Source organism: Fukomys damarensis, unplaced genomic scaffold (assembly GCF_012274545.1).
Source record: "Fukomys damarensis isolate Sample0158 unplaced genomic scaffold, DMR_v1.0_HiC HiC_scaffold_20, whole genome shotgun sequence".
NCBI classification, from domain to species: domain Eukaryota; kingdom Metazoa; phylum Chordata; class Mammalia; order Rodentia; family Bathyergidae; genus Fukomys; species Fukomys damarensis.
In genome coordinates this window covers 42,686,748-42,703,516 of record NW_022900932.1, presented here as the reverse complement: position 1 = coordinate 42,703,516, position 16,769 = coordinate 42,686,748, and the positions used below count along the sequence as shown (strand labels likewise).

The 16,769-nt window shown below is 39.9% G+C and overlaps 1 protein-coding gene across 2 annotated transcripts in view; it reads right to left on the bottom strand.

The window, feature by feature from the left end:
- The window catches only part of Pde6c (phosphodiesterase 6C), a 53,004-nt gene that overhangs the window by 18,103 nt on the left and 18,132 nt on the right, over positions 1–16,769 (bottom strand). For both annotated transcript variants that reach the window (XM_010632074.3, XM_033766658.1), the window contains exons 9-15: positions 14,345–14,494; positions 13,638–13,781; positions 12,372–12,440; positions 9,215–9,361; positions 8,869–8,976; positions 8,390–8,499; positions 3,268–3,355 (exon numbers count right to left, since the gene is read on the bottom strand). In XM_010632074.3, the coding sequence (XP_010630376.1) occupies positions 3,268–3,355; positions 8,390–8,499; positions 8,869–8,976; positions 9,215–9,361; positions 12,372–12,440; positions 13,638–13,781; positions 14,345–14,494 (816 nt within the window). The remainder of the gene's footprint in view (positions 1–3,267; positions 3,356–8,389; positions 8,500–8,868; positions 8,977–9,214; positions 9,362–12,371; positions 12,441–13,637; positions 13,782–14,344; positions 14,495–16,769) is intronic.

The window sequence follows — 16,769 nt, the reverse complement described above, 5'->3', positions numbered from 1 at the left end:
TTTTTTTTTTTTTTTTTCGCTTTTCCCACATCTTTTTTTTTTTTTTTTTTGGTACCAGGGATCACACTCAGGATCTGTATTTTGCTTCCATAAGTATGTGTATAATTAAATGGTAGAATATATACACATATATATATTTCTCTCTCTCTCTCTTTTTTTTTGGTACCAGGGATTACACTCAGGATCTTGTGCTTCCCAGGTGGGCAAGGCACCACTGAGCTAAATCCCTGGCCCACTGGTAGATTATATTTGATGTTGCCTCAATGTGGCCTTACATAAACAGTAGCATATAAAACAAAACCACAGATTGTGCTACAAGCAAATTAGGCAATAACAACAAATTAAGTAATGACAATTTTCTCTTTCCTTCCTGAATTACTTTCTGCTCTACTCCTTTTAATTGTCATAGAGCAGATATTATCAATGCTATGAATTCTACTATTGGGAGAGATTCTGTCTGCACATGAAATAGAGGTCTGGTGCAAATGCAGATTTCCAGGCCCTGACTCTAAGGCACCTGCTTAATAAATGGGAAGTGAAGCTCTGGTTCTATGTTTCTAAGAGCACTCTCCTCCCTGGTAAATTGATGATTCTACAGCAGTTAGTCCAGTACCCATGTCTGAGGACCATCATCTTGGAATCACACAGGTGCTATGGCTTGAATATGGTTTGTCCCCTCTGAAACTGATGCTGAAATATGATTCTCTAAGTGAAGGTTTTGAGTGGTGGTTAAGGCTTTAAGAAGGGATCTGATAGATCATTAAGAGGGATTAATGCCTGTCTGAGAGTAGATTCATTCTCACAAGCAGGTTGTTAAAAAGCAAGACAGGCCCTTGTGTTTTGTGTCTTCTGCATACACCCTCTTGCTACCCACCATTAGGTCCTCAGCGGAAGCTAAGCAGATGTCACTGCTGGATATCGGACTTCCCAGCCTCCAGAACTATGGCCCCCAATAAACCTGTATACTTTAAAAATTATGCAGTCCCAGGTATTCTGTTACAGTAACAGTAAACAGACTAAGATTCAAGGTTAGTGCTTTGCTAAGAGCATTGCCAAATGAGCAATTCTACAGCAGGGTTAGTGTGGACATGGCATTGGGTGTTCATCAACCACATGTTATTAAAGCTGCTCAAGTTATTTTTTTCTTTCTACTTTTTTTCCCAGTTACTCTGCCTTATAAGATGCTCCTACTTGTCTGTGTGGACCATCTTGGCTTTTCATTAATAAAAGAACTTAATGTTATCTATAGTGTTGAACATATTTCTGTATATGTCCTCTCTGAGCTGTTAATGAAAAATTATTACTGAGGGTGAGAAAAGCCCCACCCTCCAGATTGTGTGTTTATCCTAAGTAATTCTAAACAAGTTCTCTGCCTGTGACAAGACAATGTTCTCCTGAATCCTGGCTTGTAACTTTCATAAGAAAATGTAATTAGATCACATCCATGATTTATTCACATGCCTCTATATACTCCCTAAATAAAACTGTTGAAGAATGACCATCCCCTATAGAAGGTCGGTAGTACACAATATTTTCCAGTCATAATGAATTCAACAGGCTGAAAGGCACGTCTTGCCTAAAGCCATCTCTGACCTTTCTTTTTTCTCCAGTGAACATGTTCTCTCCCTTTGGGACTCCAGAGAATGACTCAGTGTCTCTCTAATGGTAAGGGTTTGCTTCTGTGTCATAACCCAACTCATCTTCATCTCCACTACCAAAGTCTGGCTTTCTCTGAGGTACACACCATACACTATAGTATGTTGTTCTTCACGAATGAAGAAGAAAATCAGTGGTCACATAGCCTCTTTTCCCTGTTACATTTAACTTTCTATGGTCCCTTTTTCCTCTGTCTCAGCTACTTCTAGCTTGGTAGTTAAAAATACTGTCTAGAATATATAACAAAACTCAAAAAAATAAGGCCCCCCCAAACATAAAGACCCAATTCACAAACGGGCATCTGAAATGAACAGACATTTCTCAGACAAAGAAGTAAAGACATTAAATAAACATATGAAAAAATGTTCCACATCACTGGTCATTCAAGAGATGCAGATGAAAACAACACTGAGATTCCACCTCACCCCACAAAGAATAGAGATTCCCCCTCCCCCCACAAAGAATGGCTGCTATCAAGAAATCAACCAGTAACAAATGCTGACAGGGTTGTAGGGAGATGGGAACCCTTTGTCATTGTTGGTGGGAGTGCAGACTGGTGCAACCACTATGGAAATCAATATGGAAAACTGATCCTCAGATCTGTTTCTTTGCCAGTACCATGCTATTTTTATCACAGTGGCTTTGTAGTATAGTTTCAAATTGAGAATTGTTATATCTGCTACCATATCTCTGTTGCCTAGGGTGGCTTTTGCTATTCTAGGTCTCTTATGGTTTCAAATGAATTTTTGGATTCTTTTTTCTAGTTTTGTGAAATATAGTGTTGGAATTTCAATTGGCATTGCATTGAATCTGTATAGCAGTTTTGGTAGTATGGCCATATTCACTATGTTGATTCTTCCTATCCAAGAGCAGGGGATATCTTTCCATTTTCTTATACCCTTTTCGATCTCTTTTTTGATAGTGCTGTAGTCTTCAGTGTAGAGATCTTTTGCTTCTTTTGTTAGATTGATTCTTAGATACTTCATTTTTCTGGATGCTATTGTGAAAGGAATTGTTTCCCTAATTTCTCTCTCAGTGAGTCTGTTATTGGTGTACAAGAAGGCTATTGATTTTTGGGTGTTGACCTTGTATCCAGCTACTCTGCTAAAAGTGTCAATTAAGTCTAGCAGTCTTTTGGTGGAATTTTTTGGGCCTTCAATGTAGAGTTTCATATTATGACTAGAGATATTTATAGCTAAGTGGATACAGACTGAGGCCATAGTCTTAAGTGAAATTAATAAGTCATACATGTGTAAACACCAAATAGTTTCTCTGGTGTGAAAAACTAAAAGTGTAAATAAGGATGAAAATGTAAAATTAATATTGTGTAATAGGAAGAAAAGGTCTAAAAGAGTGGAGGAAGTGGGAGGGAAAGGGGAAAGGTAAAAAGGGAAAAGAAAAAATTGTATACCTAAAATGTACCAATAAACTTAATAAAGACAAAAAATACTATAATCTAGTAACTTTTATTAATCAACTTAGATAAGGGTATACATGGCCAATACTATAACCTAGGGCTGCCCCCTTTCTGAGCACTTTCTGTGGGTTAATGCTCTGATCTGGAACCCACAAGCTATGAGAGAGAAAGGCTCCAGAGAAAGGCTCACATACCTCATCCTGCAAGAGAGTCTTACTGTACTCCAGGTGGTGCCTCTCCAAAATAGAGGTCCCGTGAAGCTTGGCTAGTGGAGATGTGGATCTAGGAGCAAAAGGATTTACCACACTTCAGTTGTTTAGAGAACACGCATAGTCCATACGATATAGAATCTTTTTTGTTTGGTTTGTTTTGTTTTGTTGGTACTGGGGATGGAACTTGGGACCTTACACTTGTGAAGCAGGCAGTGGAACCACTGAACTAAATCCCCATCCCTTTTTTTATAATTTGTTTTGTTTTGTTTTATTTATTTATTTATTTATTTTTGGTACTGGGGATCGAACTCGGGCCCTTGTGCTTGTGAGGCAGGCAGCGAAACCACTGAACCAAATCCTTGGCCCCAGAATCTTTATTATCTCAGGATCCTTCTTTCATGTCCTCACCAATGACTCTGAAATGGTAAAAAATTATATATTAAAAATGTTTTTTTAGATTTAAACGTGAGAATTTGCTATTTTTAGGATTGAAAATACAATTTGTTGAATTCATGAATGATAGTTTACACTATGACGTTTGATTCATCCTTAAGTTCCTTGAGGTTTATGGTAGTAGGTTATGACTTACAAGAAATATATCAATCCTATGAAGTCCATAGATTATCTGCATACAAAGTGTTAAGAATTCTTGGGAACCAAGAAGAAAATCAGTATAAAGTAACTGTTTTACTTCTCCCCCAAGTCAGTGACATAAATGTAAACTTTCCCATTAATTAAGGGTTAAACTATAGCTTTATGTGAATGGGGACTGCAGCCAGTGGCACCTTGATTTCTTTAAAGCCTTCTATCCCAGGAATGGGAGGCTACACTGAAAAGATAAAGGAAGACAGACTAAAATGTAGAAAGATGATAAGGGAAAAGGTCTACACATGGGATGCATTTGTCATGGAAACACAGAATAAATAATTTTAAGGAAGGAAGAACTCCAAAACATAGAAACATATAGTTTGGCCTTAGAAAAGTTTCATTTTACTTCAGAGAGTGGAGGAGCCATTGGCAGGATGTGGGAAACCAAACACAAAGGTAGAGGAAAAATTAGACCATGTCTGATGAATATAACAATCATAATTTTAATAAATGTGTGAATACCTGTGTGTCAACATTGGAGATTTAAAAAAAATGAATCAAATTTAATTCCAGGAAAACCCAATGTAAAAGTCATTATTGGGATAATGAGAAAAGTTTAAGATGACATTTTTTTTTTTGGTCCTGGGGATTTAACTCAGGACCTTACACTTACCAGGCAGGTAGTGGTAGCATTGAGCTAAATCCCCAGCCCTGTAAGAAGATATTGTTAGATAATAGTACCATATCCCTGTGAAATTTCCTACAGTAGCCATTAAATTTGTTTATGTGGATGTATGTCCCCTTATTCTACAGAAGTATATGTTGAAGCATTTAGAGATGAAATGGCAAATGTCTGCAACTGTAAAAAAAGAGTTACACACGCATTCATGTGTACATGTGCGGGAAGAAAGAATAAATTTGGTAAGGTGTTTTCTTAGAAAAATAATCTTTGGAGATGCTATTAAAGATTTTTATGGGCTCTGGATGGGAAAAAGAAAAGCAAAACAATTGTTAATAACGTTCTGCATTTAGAATTCCGGCAACAGTACACTTGAAGAGTTGGAAATAGGTTAGACTGGCACTGATGAAGCATTCAGCAGGGAGGTAACTGGAGGAAAGAACCTCATGTAAGAGAGGTGCCGGGATCATTTGATCATTTAACTTACTAGGTTTTCTTGACCTTCCAAGAATAGCTTTTTGAGCAAGAGACAGCGGTAGTGGGAAAACACTCTGGGGGCCTTTTAACCTAGGCGAGTGACGTCTCACGTCCCTTCCGAGATGTGAGACTGTGTGTGGAGCAGGAAGGCCGCCATCTGTATTCCCTGGGGAAGGCTGAGCTACTGCAGGAGGAGGTGGCTGAAGGCTGTGAACAAACAAATATTACCTTAAAACAGGGGGCAGAAAATGGTGCAATTTGTGGATGAGAAAACAGGGAGATTTGTTTCTAAAACCTTTTGAACCAAAGACTTCTGAGAAGTTACAGAATAAGCACTAGGAACAGCAGCAAAGGGGTGGAAAGAGCGAACGCCAAGGCTGTGTTCTGAGTCCTTCCGCCATAGCAGTGTGGGGCAGCCTTTGTCTGGGCTTTGGCAAGGCGTCTGAACGGGTGCCTATTCCAACTTCCTCACCATTTGGAATCCTGCATTCTCTCAAACAGCCGGAAGGCAGAGCCCAAAGAGCGTTGCTTTGTCAATTAATCGATTCCCCGGAAGTAGGTTTCCAACCACTTCAATAAACGCTGACAGAAACGATGACTATCTAATTCTGGGGTGGTAAAAATTGCACAAAACCCAATCATTCACTGGCTGACGCAGTATAACTTAAGTGGAGAGTTTGACCAAGACTAGAATAAAGACTAAAACTATAAAGTGGAATTTAATTAGGATTAAATATGAAATACTTTGAGCCGTGTCTGGATTATAGTGCCAGATTCCTAGATCTACATTCAAAGAAGGGCACAAAAGCAATGGAGCAGATTCAGGAGAGAAAGGCAAAATTACATGTTAGAAGCTGTTATCTAAAAATTTGAAGCAGCTTCAACCTGAAAAAGACAATATTTTGGGAAGACAGACACGATTATTCTGTTTAATATATGAAGGAAGAGCATGTGTGAGGGAAATTACACCTATTCAGGGGAATCCAGAGAGCTGAACTATGAGAAAAAGAAACTGAAGAGACCGATTTCAGTTTAGTTTCATGGGGAAAATTCAGCTATTAGATTCACCCCCAAGTAGAATGCTCCACCTTGTCATCCAGTGGATTCTCCACTGTGGAAAATAATCAAATACAGATTAGAAGACAGAGGAAGGTATCCCTGCGGAAAGAGGCTTACATTGGATGAAAGAGTGAGATGAATTCTAAAATTCCTAAAAGTGTTTTTCTCATAACTAGTGATAAGATGAAGAAGACCAAAAGACCAGAGAACTAAAATAAGGTAAACAGAGAAATGGAATTGAGAGGGCTAAAGAAATCCATAAACACAAAAGCAGGATACAGAAAGTAAACTGGCTAGAAAAATGAAGAGAACACAAAAACTTGAGGAAATAATACAAATCTGAAATTGGCAAAAGTTGCAGGGTGTTTGTCAGAGGGCATAGTCTAAGGTTGGAAGATAAAGGTGGGAGCCAGAAGCCAGGAGGTCAGACATTTGGAGACAAGTAATCTGACCAAGGCCACAAGGTTAGGCCAGGAAACAGAGTCATCCGTGTCCCCACAGCTCCAGGTCACTCCACAGAGTACCTCACTGGGACCATCAGTGTGAGAAGAATATTTCAGTATTATTCCACCTTTTTATTAATCGTACTTGCCCATATAACGTCTTAATACGCTTGAAGATTCCTGAGTAATTCTTTCAACATGATTTGGATACATAAAGAGGCCTGGCGAGGATAGTTACTGAAGGACAATGTGCAAAAGGACTGAACCCAAGAGCTTGGTGGAGCTGTAGGAAGTAGACCAAGTTAACGCTGAAGAAGACAGACCTATCCCAGTTTGCAGTCACAAAGCCTTTCCATCACCGTTGTATTCATGGTCTTATTTAATCTTTACATGTTCCCTATGTCCAAATTATAAAACGGAAATGGCTTACAAACACTTCTGACTCCACAGTGCCGACCCAATGCAGAGGCGTGGGGTGTGGCTGCATTCTTCTTGCAAACCTGAACACAAGACATCACATTTGATCCTGCTTCTTCCTGTCAGTGAAGTTTGAGCTTATTTCCTCAAGGGTAAAAGTAAGGGATAATAACACCTCCTGTGTGAGGGTGTTGTGAAGTTTAAATGAGGTAATGTTATTACAAAAGATGCTCAATAAATATTAGCTCCTTTGGAACTGAATTGGCTAGTGCACTTCTGATTGGGAGAGAAGAGAACTCCAATGACTTCTGAGAGGCTTATGTTCAAGAGGACAGAGTGGCCACTGTGGGCTGGCACTTTTAGAGATAGACACACCTTGCCCAAGCCTCAGGGGAAATACTCTTTTTAAAGGCAATAAAGGCAATTTTTGAAGGCAAAAACTTTTGATTCACTGAATACATTTTTCTTGAGCAATTACTATGTAGGTTTTACATCTATAATTTCATTTGCTTCTCATCATAGTCTTTGAGAGGTCAATATTATACCCAGTTTATAGCAAAGCAACTTAATTTTAAATAGAGATTAAGAAAATAATTGGAGTCCACAAATACCATAGTCAAAAAAGGCTCTTATCTCCAAAACAGCTTCATTGCTTCTGGAGAGGAGCAATCCATGCGTCAGAAGTGAGGAGGAAGAATGTCTGAGACAGGTCAAGCATCCCAAAAAACACTCTCAGTGGGCTGGGCTGGCCATAAGCACTGCCGATGAGTTTTGAAGAATGCCAGTGACACTATAACAGTCATAATAATACCTAATATTGATTAACAGCTAAGAGTTAATCCTGAGCGAGGGCTTTATATACCATCATCTAATGTAATCTGTACAACAGCCTTCCATGTTAGATTCCATTATCATACTCCCTGTATTTCAGATAAAGAAATTGAGCCTTAGAAAGTAAATTTGTGAGCCCTGATCTGACACCCTTATTACTGCACTTCTTTTCTCGGGACAGGACGATAGCACTGATTTTAATAAGATGGGCCCTGCTAAAGAAGAGTTTAACAGAAGCCAGAAGTGCTCTGTAGCCTGAGCTGGGGAATGGTGTGCAGTAGTGTAAGCCTAGTATTAATACACTTTAGTATTTGAATGCAACACTTTGATTAAGCAAAGTTGTAAGAAGAGAATGTGAAGGCATATATGAATGAGGTAGAGCCCTTTTGGAAATGGAAACAAAAAGGAAAATGGGACTCAGAATGCAGGCAGCTAGGGAGAAAGAACGGGTCTTGTCATAAGGGCTGGTGCTTTCTCAAGAGGGAGCAGAACATGGCTTGGAAATCCTCAAACACTGACTAGGCTGAGGGAAAGGAAAAAGGTTTCTTCTCCTTCTTGGCATTTTCAAACATTCGCCAGTGCATGCCAACATTGCTTTATGCTCACTTACTTCATTTGGTACAAATTATTGGTGCCTCTGTGGTCAATATCATGGCAGAAAGCAGCAGCAACCATGGCAAATGCTTCAAGATCTGTGTAATATTTCTTCAGTCTTCCTGTCTAAAAATATAGAGTGATACATATTTATGTGGATTTATAAATGTCTATTCGAAGTGTAGCAAGATGTACCTGCAGTGGATAAGAGAACCCATCATGTTTTTACAGCAAGTTGGCTTTATTTCTCATGAATTTTGTAGCATTTTTGCAAATCTATAATCTAGTAAGTGATGGAAGTTTTCAAGAGGCAAATAAATGACTATCTGAGTAATAATCCAAGTGCCTAGGGATACCATGTCATCTTTGCGGGGTGGGAATTGTGCTTGTGAATTTCAAAATCACGGATTTGAAATGATGGGCCATATCGGTTTGTCACCACACTCAAGTGGTAAATATGCAGATTTCCAGTGATTTCCAGCCCTCTGCACTTACCGTCAACAAGGTAAACATGGTCTGCCCCACATTGAATCCGTGCCGCCAGTTGTGGTAAGTGATGGAACGGTACCCCTTCCTCACTGTGTACATCCATCTGGTAAGAACCTGTTACCCAAAGGCGACAACACCATTCAGACTTTGGAACAGAACTCCAAAGGTTAGAAGTCTGTGACAATCTTATCTAAAAAGATGTGTTGGTCTTGTTGACAGAGTTTAAGCTGATGTATTTACAAAGTTAATGATAATTTAAAATCCAAACTAAGTTAATCTTTTGAACCACAGAAAACATCAGTGAAGTACAGTGACAGAATCAAACAGCATTTTGAATAAAATGCCATCTGACCTCTACAGGTACTTTGAATTTCTCCACCACATTGATTTCAAAAAACACTCGTAGTCCACATTTAATTAATTCATGCTCAGTAATGGAAAGGTCACTGAAGTGGAATTCATATAGGTCTACTGCCTTTGGATCCGGCAAGTCTTCTTTCTATTAAAAAGACAGATTGTTTCAGATTGCATTCATTCTTTTCCCTTTACGCTCACATACCCAACATTGAAGTAAAAAATTACGATAAAAGAATAGGCAGGTTACTGAGCCAGTATATGCCAGACACTGGGTTATACAGTTTGCGTAGATGACCCTCAAAACAAACATACAGAATTGTCCCCATTTTACAGGTGGTAAATTTGAGACTCAGCCATACTTAGGCAAAATGATGGTTTCTAGTCTACTAGTTCCTATGCCTGGGTTGGCCCCTCACATTCCTGCCCCTTTCCCCTGGAGGCTCCCAAGGCCCTCCCAACACGTGTCCTCCACATTATGGACAAAGCAGTCCCTCCAGTATGCACTCCCACGAGGGGAGACGGACAATGCCGTAAGGACAACTCCTAACAGTCAGTGTGAAAGGGTGAGTGAGTTATGCGTGGGGGTGCCCTGTGCCACAGAGCCTTCCTGCTGGAGGCTTTGTCAGACCCACTGCTCTCCCAGGGTTACTTAAACACAGAAGGTAATTTACTCGGGCTGCACTGCAGCTTGGGTCATGCCAAAGTACAAATGTGCATTTTAGAAGGAAGAAAAGTACGAATTCCTCAGAATTATGACTCTCAGTCCCCATTTACAGTCTCGGGCAAACCAATAAAACACTACTGTAATTCAGAAACTGCAGGTTTTGAAGAACCACAGTTTTCCAGGTTGTGATACAGAGAGACTGACAGAAACGATGACTTGTTATTGTTCTTATATATGGGCACTCTGGCTCCCATCCAAGATTTTTTCCACCTTGGTGGACTCACACAGCTGAGGTCTGGTGGTGTGGAGGAAGCTGCTACAGCCCATGTGGCTGCAATGCGACTGCCCTCCAGGACTCCTGCTTCCAGCCAGGCTGGCCTCATCTGCTCCCAGAGGTTTTCCTGAACTCTGATCAGGTTATTTTCCAGGTCCCAGAATGCAGGCTGATCACAGTTTTGTCCGGCACCTATGCCTCACCTCCCAGGCAGCTTTTGTCACTTCTCACCTCTACTCCAGCTACTTTCAGCTTCTCAGGTTTCCCTGAGACAACACACTGTCTTGTGTCTGAAGAGGGCAGTGGCCTTGCTTGTGTTTTTCTTTCTTTAATCCACAAAGGGCTCCTTGAACCAGATCATAATATCTTTTGCCCTCAGCACCTAACACTGCACCTTGTAGTATGGTGTGTTTCAGTAATGAATGTAGCGACTGGATAAAGAATAGGTGAATGAGGTGCTTCACTGAGAATTCCTCTGCAAATCTTCTACCGTTGGGAAAATGTTAGCTGTGGGGACTTCCACAAGTGCCCAAGTATCCTAAGCACAAAGGTCATCTTCTCTACTTTAATCAGAGCACTGCTACTGTGGTCCTTCCCAGCACAGATGCACAGAGCCCCTGTCGTGTCTCAGAGAGACAGCTGAGCCTTCTCAGGGCCTACAGTTAAGGGGTACCCGTGGAGAAAGAATCAGATTGAATGGAGATGGACAAATATACCATGTTTGAGAAAAGATGCCAGTATAATTCTGGAGAGCTCTTCTGGTGTATTTGTTTGTTTAAATTTCTGTTTTATACGCCAATGATTTAGAATTAGCTCAGAATGGCTTTTACATTTAAAACATGCTGTTTTTGATAAGCCTATGGTACTCTATTTTACTGCTTCTGCTGCATAAGGTGCTTACTCCTCTACAAAGGTTACTAGAGAATTTCTTATGCTTGTCCACACAGTCTTGTTTCACAATAACATGCACACCCGAGGACAGGTAAGGAGGAAGGGTCCTCTCTTGGGCTAGGTATGAGAGGTAGCACTCAGAGGCCGAGCCCAGGAAAGTAGGAGAAAGAGAGGATATCTCAGGGAATACAAAAGCATGGAGGGGTGAGGGACAGGTCCCTTAACAGGAGTCAAAGGCTGGTGGTTTATGGCAGGAGAGCAAAGGACCCGTATGACTGGACAGAGCCCATAAAATGGGAAGGGGGCAGGCAATTTGGTGTGACTTCAGTTAGAACTCTTCTATCATGAATTGCATAGGGGCAGTGGCAAACAAGATGAAGTAGATTACAGGAAATTAAATGTGATATTATCTCAGTTTCAATTATACAGAATTTTGGACTCTGAAATCTTGGTAAATGTCCCAGGAGTCCGTGTGATCTCAGAAGAGCCTCACTAGAAACAAGTGCTCTACTCCAATAGTAAGGGCAAAGACCACACCCAACAAAATCTCAAACCAACTTTCTTCATCTACCAGAAGAAGTCTAGTCCTCTCTGCAGAAAGATAATAGCACTCAGAGCCCCCACAAGTTTTTATTTATAAATTTAAAAGTTATTAAGCAGGTTTTAAAACAGGGTCAAGGGACTGAAACCCCCATGTAAAAATAACAATAAAAGCCAGCATTGAGGTGATTCAGGTATTGAAAGGAGTACTTCAAAATAATTATTACCAACAAAATTTTAAAAATAGAAAAATAGTCACAATTGAACTTTGAAAAAAAGAATCAAATATAACTCTAGAATTGAAAGAGACACTCTCTAAAATTGATAACATAGCGTATTTAATTGTAGACTGAATGCAACAAAGGACAAGACTAGCCAACTGGAAGAGAAGTTAATTTCAACCAGAAATAACAGAGGTGAGCTAATGGCCACAACCAGAAAGCACTAAGTCTCTCCAAGCACCACAAAAGAAATGTTCTAGTGTCACTCCAGCACGTCCTCTGGGCAGCCATGGCACAATCTACAATAAACCATGCTATGATAGATTCTGTGCCTGAGATTCCTCATGCAGGAGCCTATTTTAGCTTGTAAACTTAATTGTAGTGAACACCGAAGAAAGAAAAGTAGGAAATCAGAAGATCAGACTTTAAACAAAGATCTCTTGTCCTTTTGGCCTTGAAAAGTGTCAAGATGAAAGAAGCTCAATATTTATTAAAAACTGAGAAAGCATGCTCTAATATATTTTATTAAAAAAGGCATCAGGGAGAGAAGAAAGACACTTACCAAAATTGTGACAAGTTGTTTTTCTTCACAGTCTTCAATTACATCCATATTTAACTTCTCTTTAAATTTCTAAAATGTAAAAGCAATTGAGGTGTAAAATGCCTATGAAGATTTCTGATTCTTCCACCATTAAAATCAGATAAGATATATTCAAAATGTGCTGTAAAAAGTCCATGATAAATACATATTCTGTATTCTTATTATGAACAATGCTATCCAAGAAATAATCTAATATTATTGATTTCTCTAGTCTCCCAAAGTGTAACAGTAGCCATCACACACACACAAAAAGAACAACAACAAAAAAAGAAGTGTGGATTATGTTATGTAGGTAAGAAAAAGGAAAAAAATGAGTGGCTTACATCTGTTTTTCTAGTACCTAATAGCAATTTTTCATGATTCCTCTATACTTTCTCATCTTTAATATTTCAGACCTCCAAATCGAGTATGTTTTAACTTTCACTCTTACCATCCAGCAAAACCAAAACAAGACAAAAACTGTCCACAAAACTACACACATTTTCAAAGCTAAGGAAATGCAAGGAATAGTGACAGTGAGAACGTGATAGTTTCCCTTCCTTCTGTGGTGACTAGAATGCTTAGCAAGAATCCATGAACTCCTCCATCATTCATGTCTTGATCATGAGACTTCCTTTGATAAATGACAATTTAACTGACTGTGATGTGTTCAGAGATTTGAAATGTGCTTGCACAGTGGGGCTCCCTTTCTGCACTTCTAAGACTAGTGTGAGAAAAGCATTTATCAGGCAGTGGCTGGTCCACAGAAGATAAGAGATGCACAGAGAAATCCAAACTCACAGGTTAGAGCCACATTCAGTCAATGAAAAAGAAAGACTGGTCAAACCCAAATGAGGAGAGAAAGATAGATGTTTATTACTGTATACCACTGAGATGTTATGGTTGTTGTCACACAGCATTGTATGAAAATAGCTGACTGCTACGTTGCTCTTCCTGGAAATATTTTTTTGCCTTGTTAATATACTTAACTTTAGATGTCACTAATTCAGCTCTCTAGACCCAGGAACTGTTTTAACCAAGTGCCATTTCAACACAGCAATATGGACATCATGAGGGTCTGTGGACCCTGGGCCATCAAGCGCCACCTCCCACCTCTCCTTCCCTGTCTTCCTTTCTTTATCACAGGCTAAACCTCTTCTCATTTGTCAGACTCCTGGGTAATTAGGTGGTTTCCAGAAGCTAAGATTTACATCGCCCAATGTCCAACAGACTGAATTCAACACTTACCAAAACAGACTTAATTTCATCAGCAGAGGCTTTGATCTGGTTCATAAGCATTTCCTGAGCAATGTCCTTTCTGCTTTCTAGCTTATTCATTTTCTCATAGGCGTCCGTATTTAGAAGAGACCATCCAAGAAACTGTGTGAGAGTCTGAAATGTATAAACGTGGCTCAGAGTCTCTATAGTTGGAGAAAAACTGATTTGGAGGCACATCTGCAGGTTGCCCTGTCCGTCAGCCTCCTCCGTACCATCAAGACCCCAATTCTTTCTTTTAATATAAGAAAAACCACGTGAATTTACTACCCTAGACAATAAACTCTGCTAAACCTTGCTTTTCAAAGTGCAATATACCACGAATCTTCTATCTCAGGGGAGAAATTACAAACACCAGTGGAATCAAACAGAACCAAAAAATCAGACAGAGGGCTACATGAGTTGAAAATGAGAATGAGGGGGAATAACAGTAAGGCAGAGGGGAAGGAGAAAGACAAAAATATTCTCTCCCGTTTTTCCAGAAGTAGAAAACATGTGGGTTAGGCTACCTTTCAATCTTAAATAAAAGATGTTGCAGTTTAAAGAACTCAGGAAACAGAAACGACAAAACAACATTTGGTTGCAAGCACAGTGTGACTCATGCCTTAATACAAACCATTATGCATTCTCCGTTATTTCATAAACTTCCCTGCCCTCCATTACTTCATTGTTGCGCTTACCTCAGTAATGTGCTCGTCATGCTCATCAAAGGGTTTTCCATCCTTCCTGTTGTAAAACGTAGCGACACCCACAATATCTTCTTTCTTGTTGACAATAGGCAGGGATAAGACATTTTTAATAAGCCAGCCAGTTTCATCTACAGGTCCTTTCTACAAACAATAAGAAAATAACTTGTTTATTTCATTTTGGTACTTTTTCATTGGAAATAGTACAGATTTATAAGGTGCTGTGAAATGTCTTGAGAAGTCTCATGTACCAAGTTTGTGCCAGTGGTAACATCTTGTGTAACTATAGTACAAAATCAAAACTAGAAAACAGTATACAATCTACAGAGCTTATTTAGATTTCATCAGCTTTATATGTCCTTATTTCTATGTGTGTGTGCATACATGCGTGTTTACAGTTCTACCCAAGCTTATCCCATGTATTGATTTTCAACCACTCTTAGCATCAAGAATACAGAGCTATTTCCTTAGCACAAGACATCCTTGAATAATCACTACCTTACCACCCACCATTTAGTCTAAGTAAATATTTCAGTGCCGCATGTGCAATCCCCATTTGGTGTCAGAACATAAGTATGACTGTACAACCATTATAAATCCTGTACGGCATCCAGTAAGGTATAGTAGAACTAAAAGCAATTGTCTGTTATGACAACTCTAACCTGGTCCCTTTGTTCCCTGCTCCAAGGATAGAAAGAGCCTCTAAACCCTATATAACTTCACTGTTGTCTTTTTACTTTTTATGGCCTGAAATGCCTATTTAGCAAATTTCTTCTATTAAATTCTCTCTGTTGAAGTACTTAATGTGGTTCTGTTTTCCTGAGCAGTCCATCAAGGTAGTCTTCTGTTTTATGGTACATTGGGTTTAGTAAATGTCTGTCAAGCCTTGTTGGTGTACCAAGAACCAGGCTAGTTGGCTGGGGCTATGGTGGTGAATAAATAATAGACCCCACCCTCAGTACGCTTGCAATTAGTGGGAGAGGATGCAAGCATAAATGTTCAAGAGTGTTTTTCATAATGTATCTCAAGGACCACACACAACAGGTTCTCTTTAACATGTTTCATGGTCTCTGGGAGTGTATCTTACATAATTTCCCTGGGGACCATGGGACCACACCTGGCCTTCTCAGTGCTTTAGTAAATATTTATTTGCCACCTGTTCTTTTCATGTCTTGCCATTAATTAGAGGTTTTGATAGCAAAATGACAGAAGGAATCTAACATTTAAGAAAAAATAATAGGATAAAAACCTAAAACTGAGAAAATTCTATGTGCTTTTTCCCCATGAAATGAGATCATTTAAATTGATTTTAAAGGAAGAATCCCTTACTATATGTTAAGGAATAGTGTGGTAGATAGAACACTGGCCCCTATCTTAACACTGGGTCTTTATCTTAATCCCTGGAATTTATAAATATGATACCCTAATATTGCAACTGAGAACTAAAGTAGCAATTAGAATTAAACTAACCGTAAGATAGGGATTATCCTGGATTTTTCCAGGGGGACCCAAAGTAATTAAAAGGATCCTTAAAAGTAATAAGGGAGGATGGAGTCAAAATCAGAGAAAGCAATATGATGACATGGCAAGGACAGAAAGACCTGACATGAAGACAAAGGGGCCATGAGCCAAAGAATAGGGGTGAGCTCTAGGGGAGGCAAGGAGGCAAGTTCTCCTCTAGAGCAGGGCACAGTCCTGCCAATATCTTGATTTTAGTTCAAAGTGACCCATTTTGGATTTCTGACCTCCACAACTGCAGGATGTTTTGTTTTAAGCCATTGAGTGGTAATCTGTTACACCAGCAATAGGAATCAAACACAATGTGTCCCAAAAAGCATTGTTTGAGAACCACTGCCTTCGCAGGTTTACTCTCCCCGACAATGTCTCATTTTAGATTATTGGCTTTTCTATCAAACTTATCAGGTGCAATAGAGAACAGTGAAAACTGGGGTAGTGCCTGAGCAGGTAGAAAACAGGTGGTTATTTAGGGAGAGTGGCCTCTCCATCCTGGGTGTGTTCTGGGGAACGATGGACAGGAGATACCTTTGAAGAAAAAGGGGAGGAAGATTCAGGGGGCTGAGAAGGCTGCTACATAGAGCTGCAGTTCTGGCCTAGCTAAGGAGAAAGGGCAGAATGCAGGGGTAGGTGTTGGGAGCACCTTAGACCACAGTGCAGTTCTAGAACAGTCTGCAGGGCTGTCAGAGGTTCCTGGCCAATGTTGCCTGTCAGGAGAGTCTGTTTATACCCCGGGATAGGCCTATATTGCCATTTCTACCATGCACAGTCTCTGGCTTGGGAGGGCCAGCCTTAGAACCAATGTGAGGATGGCCTGTGGAGCATGGCAGCCACAGGATGGCTGGAGCTCTGAGGAGTACCCTTCTGTGGGTGCCACACTGTTCCCTGGGAACTGAGGAATCCC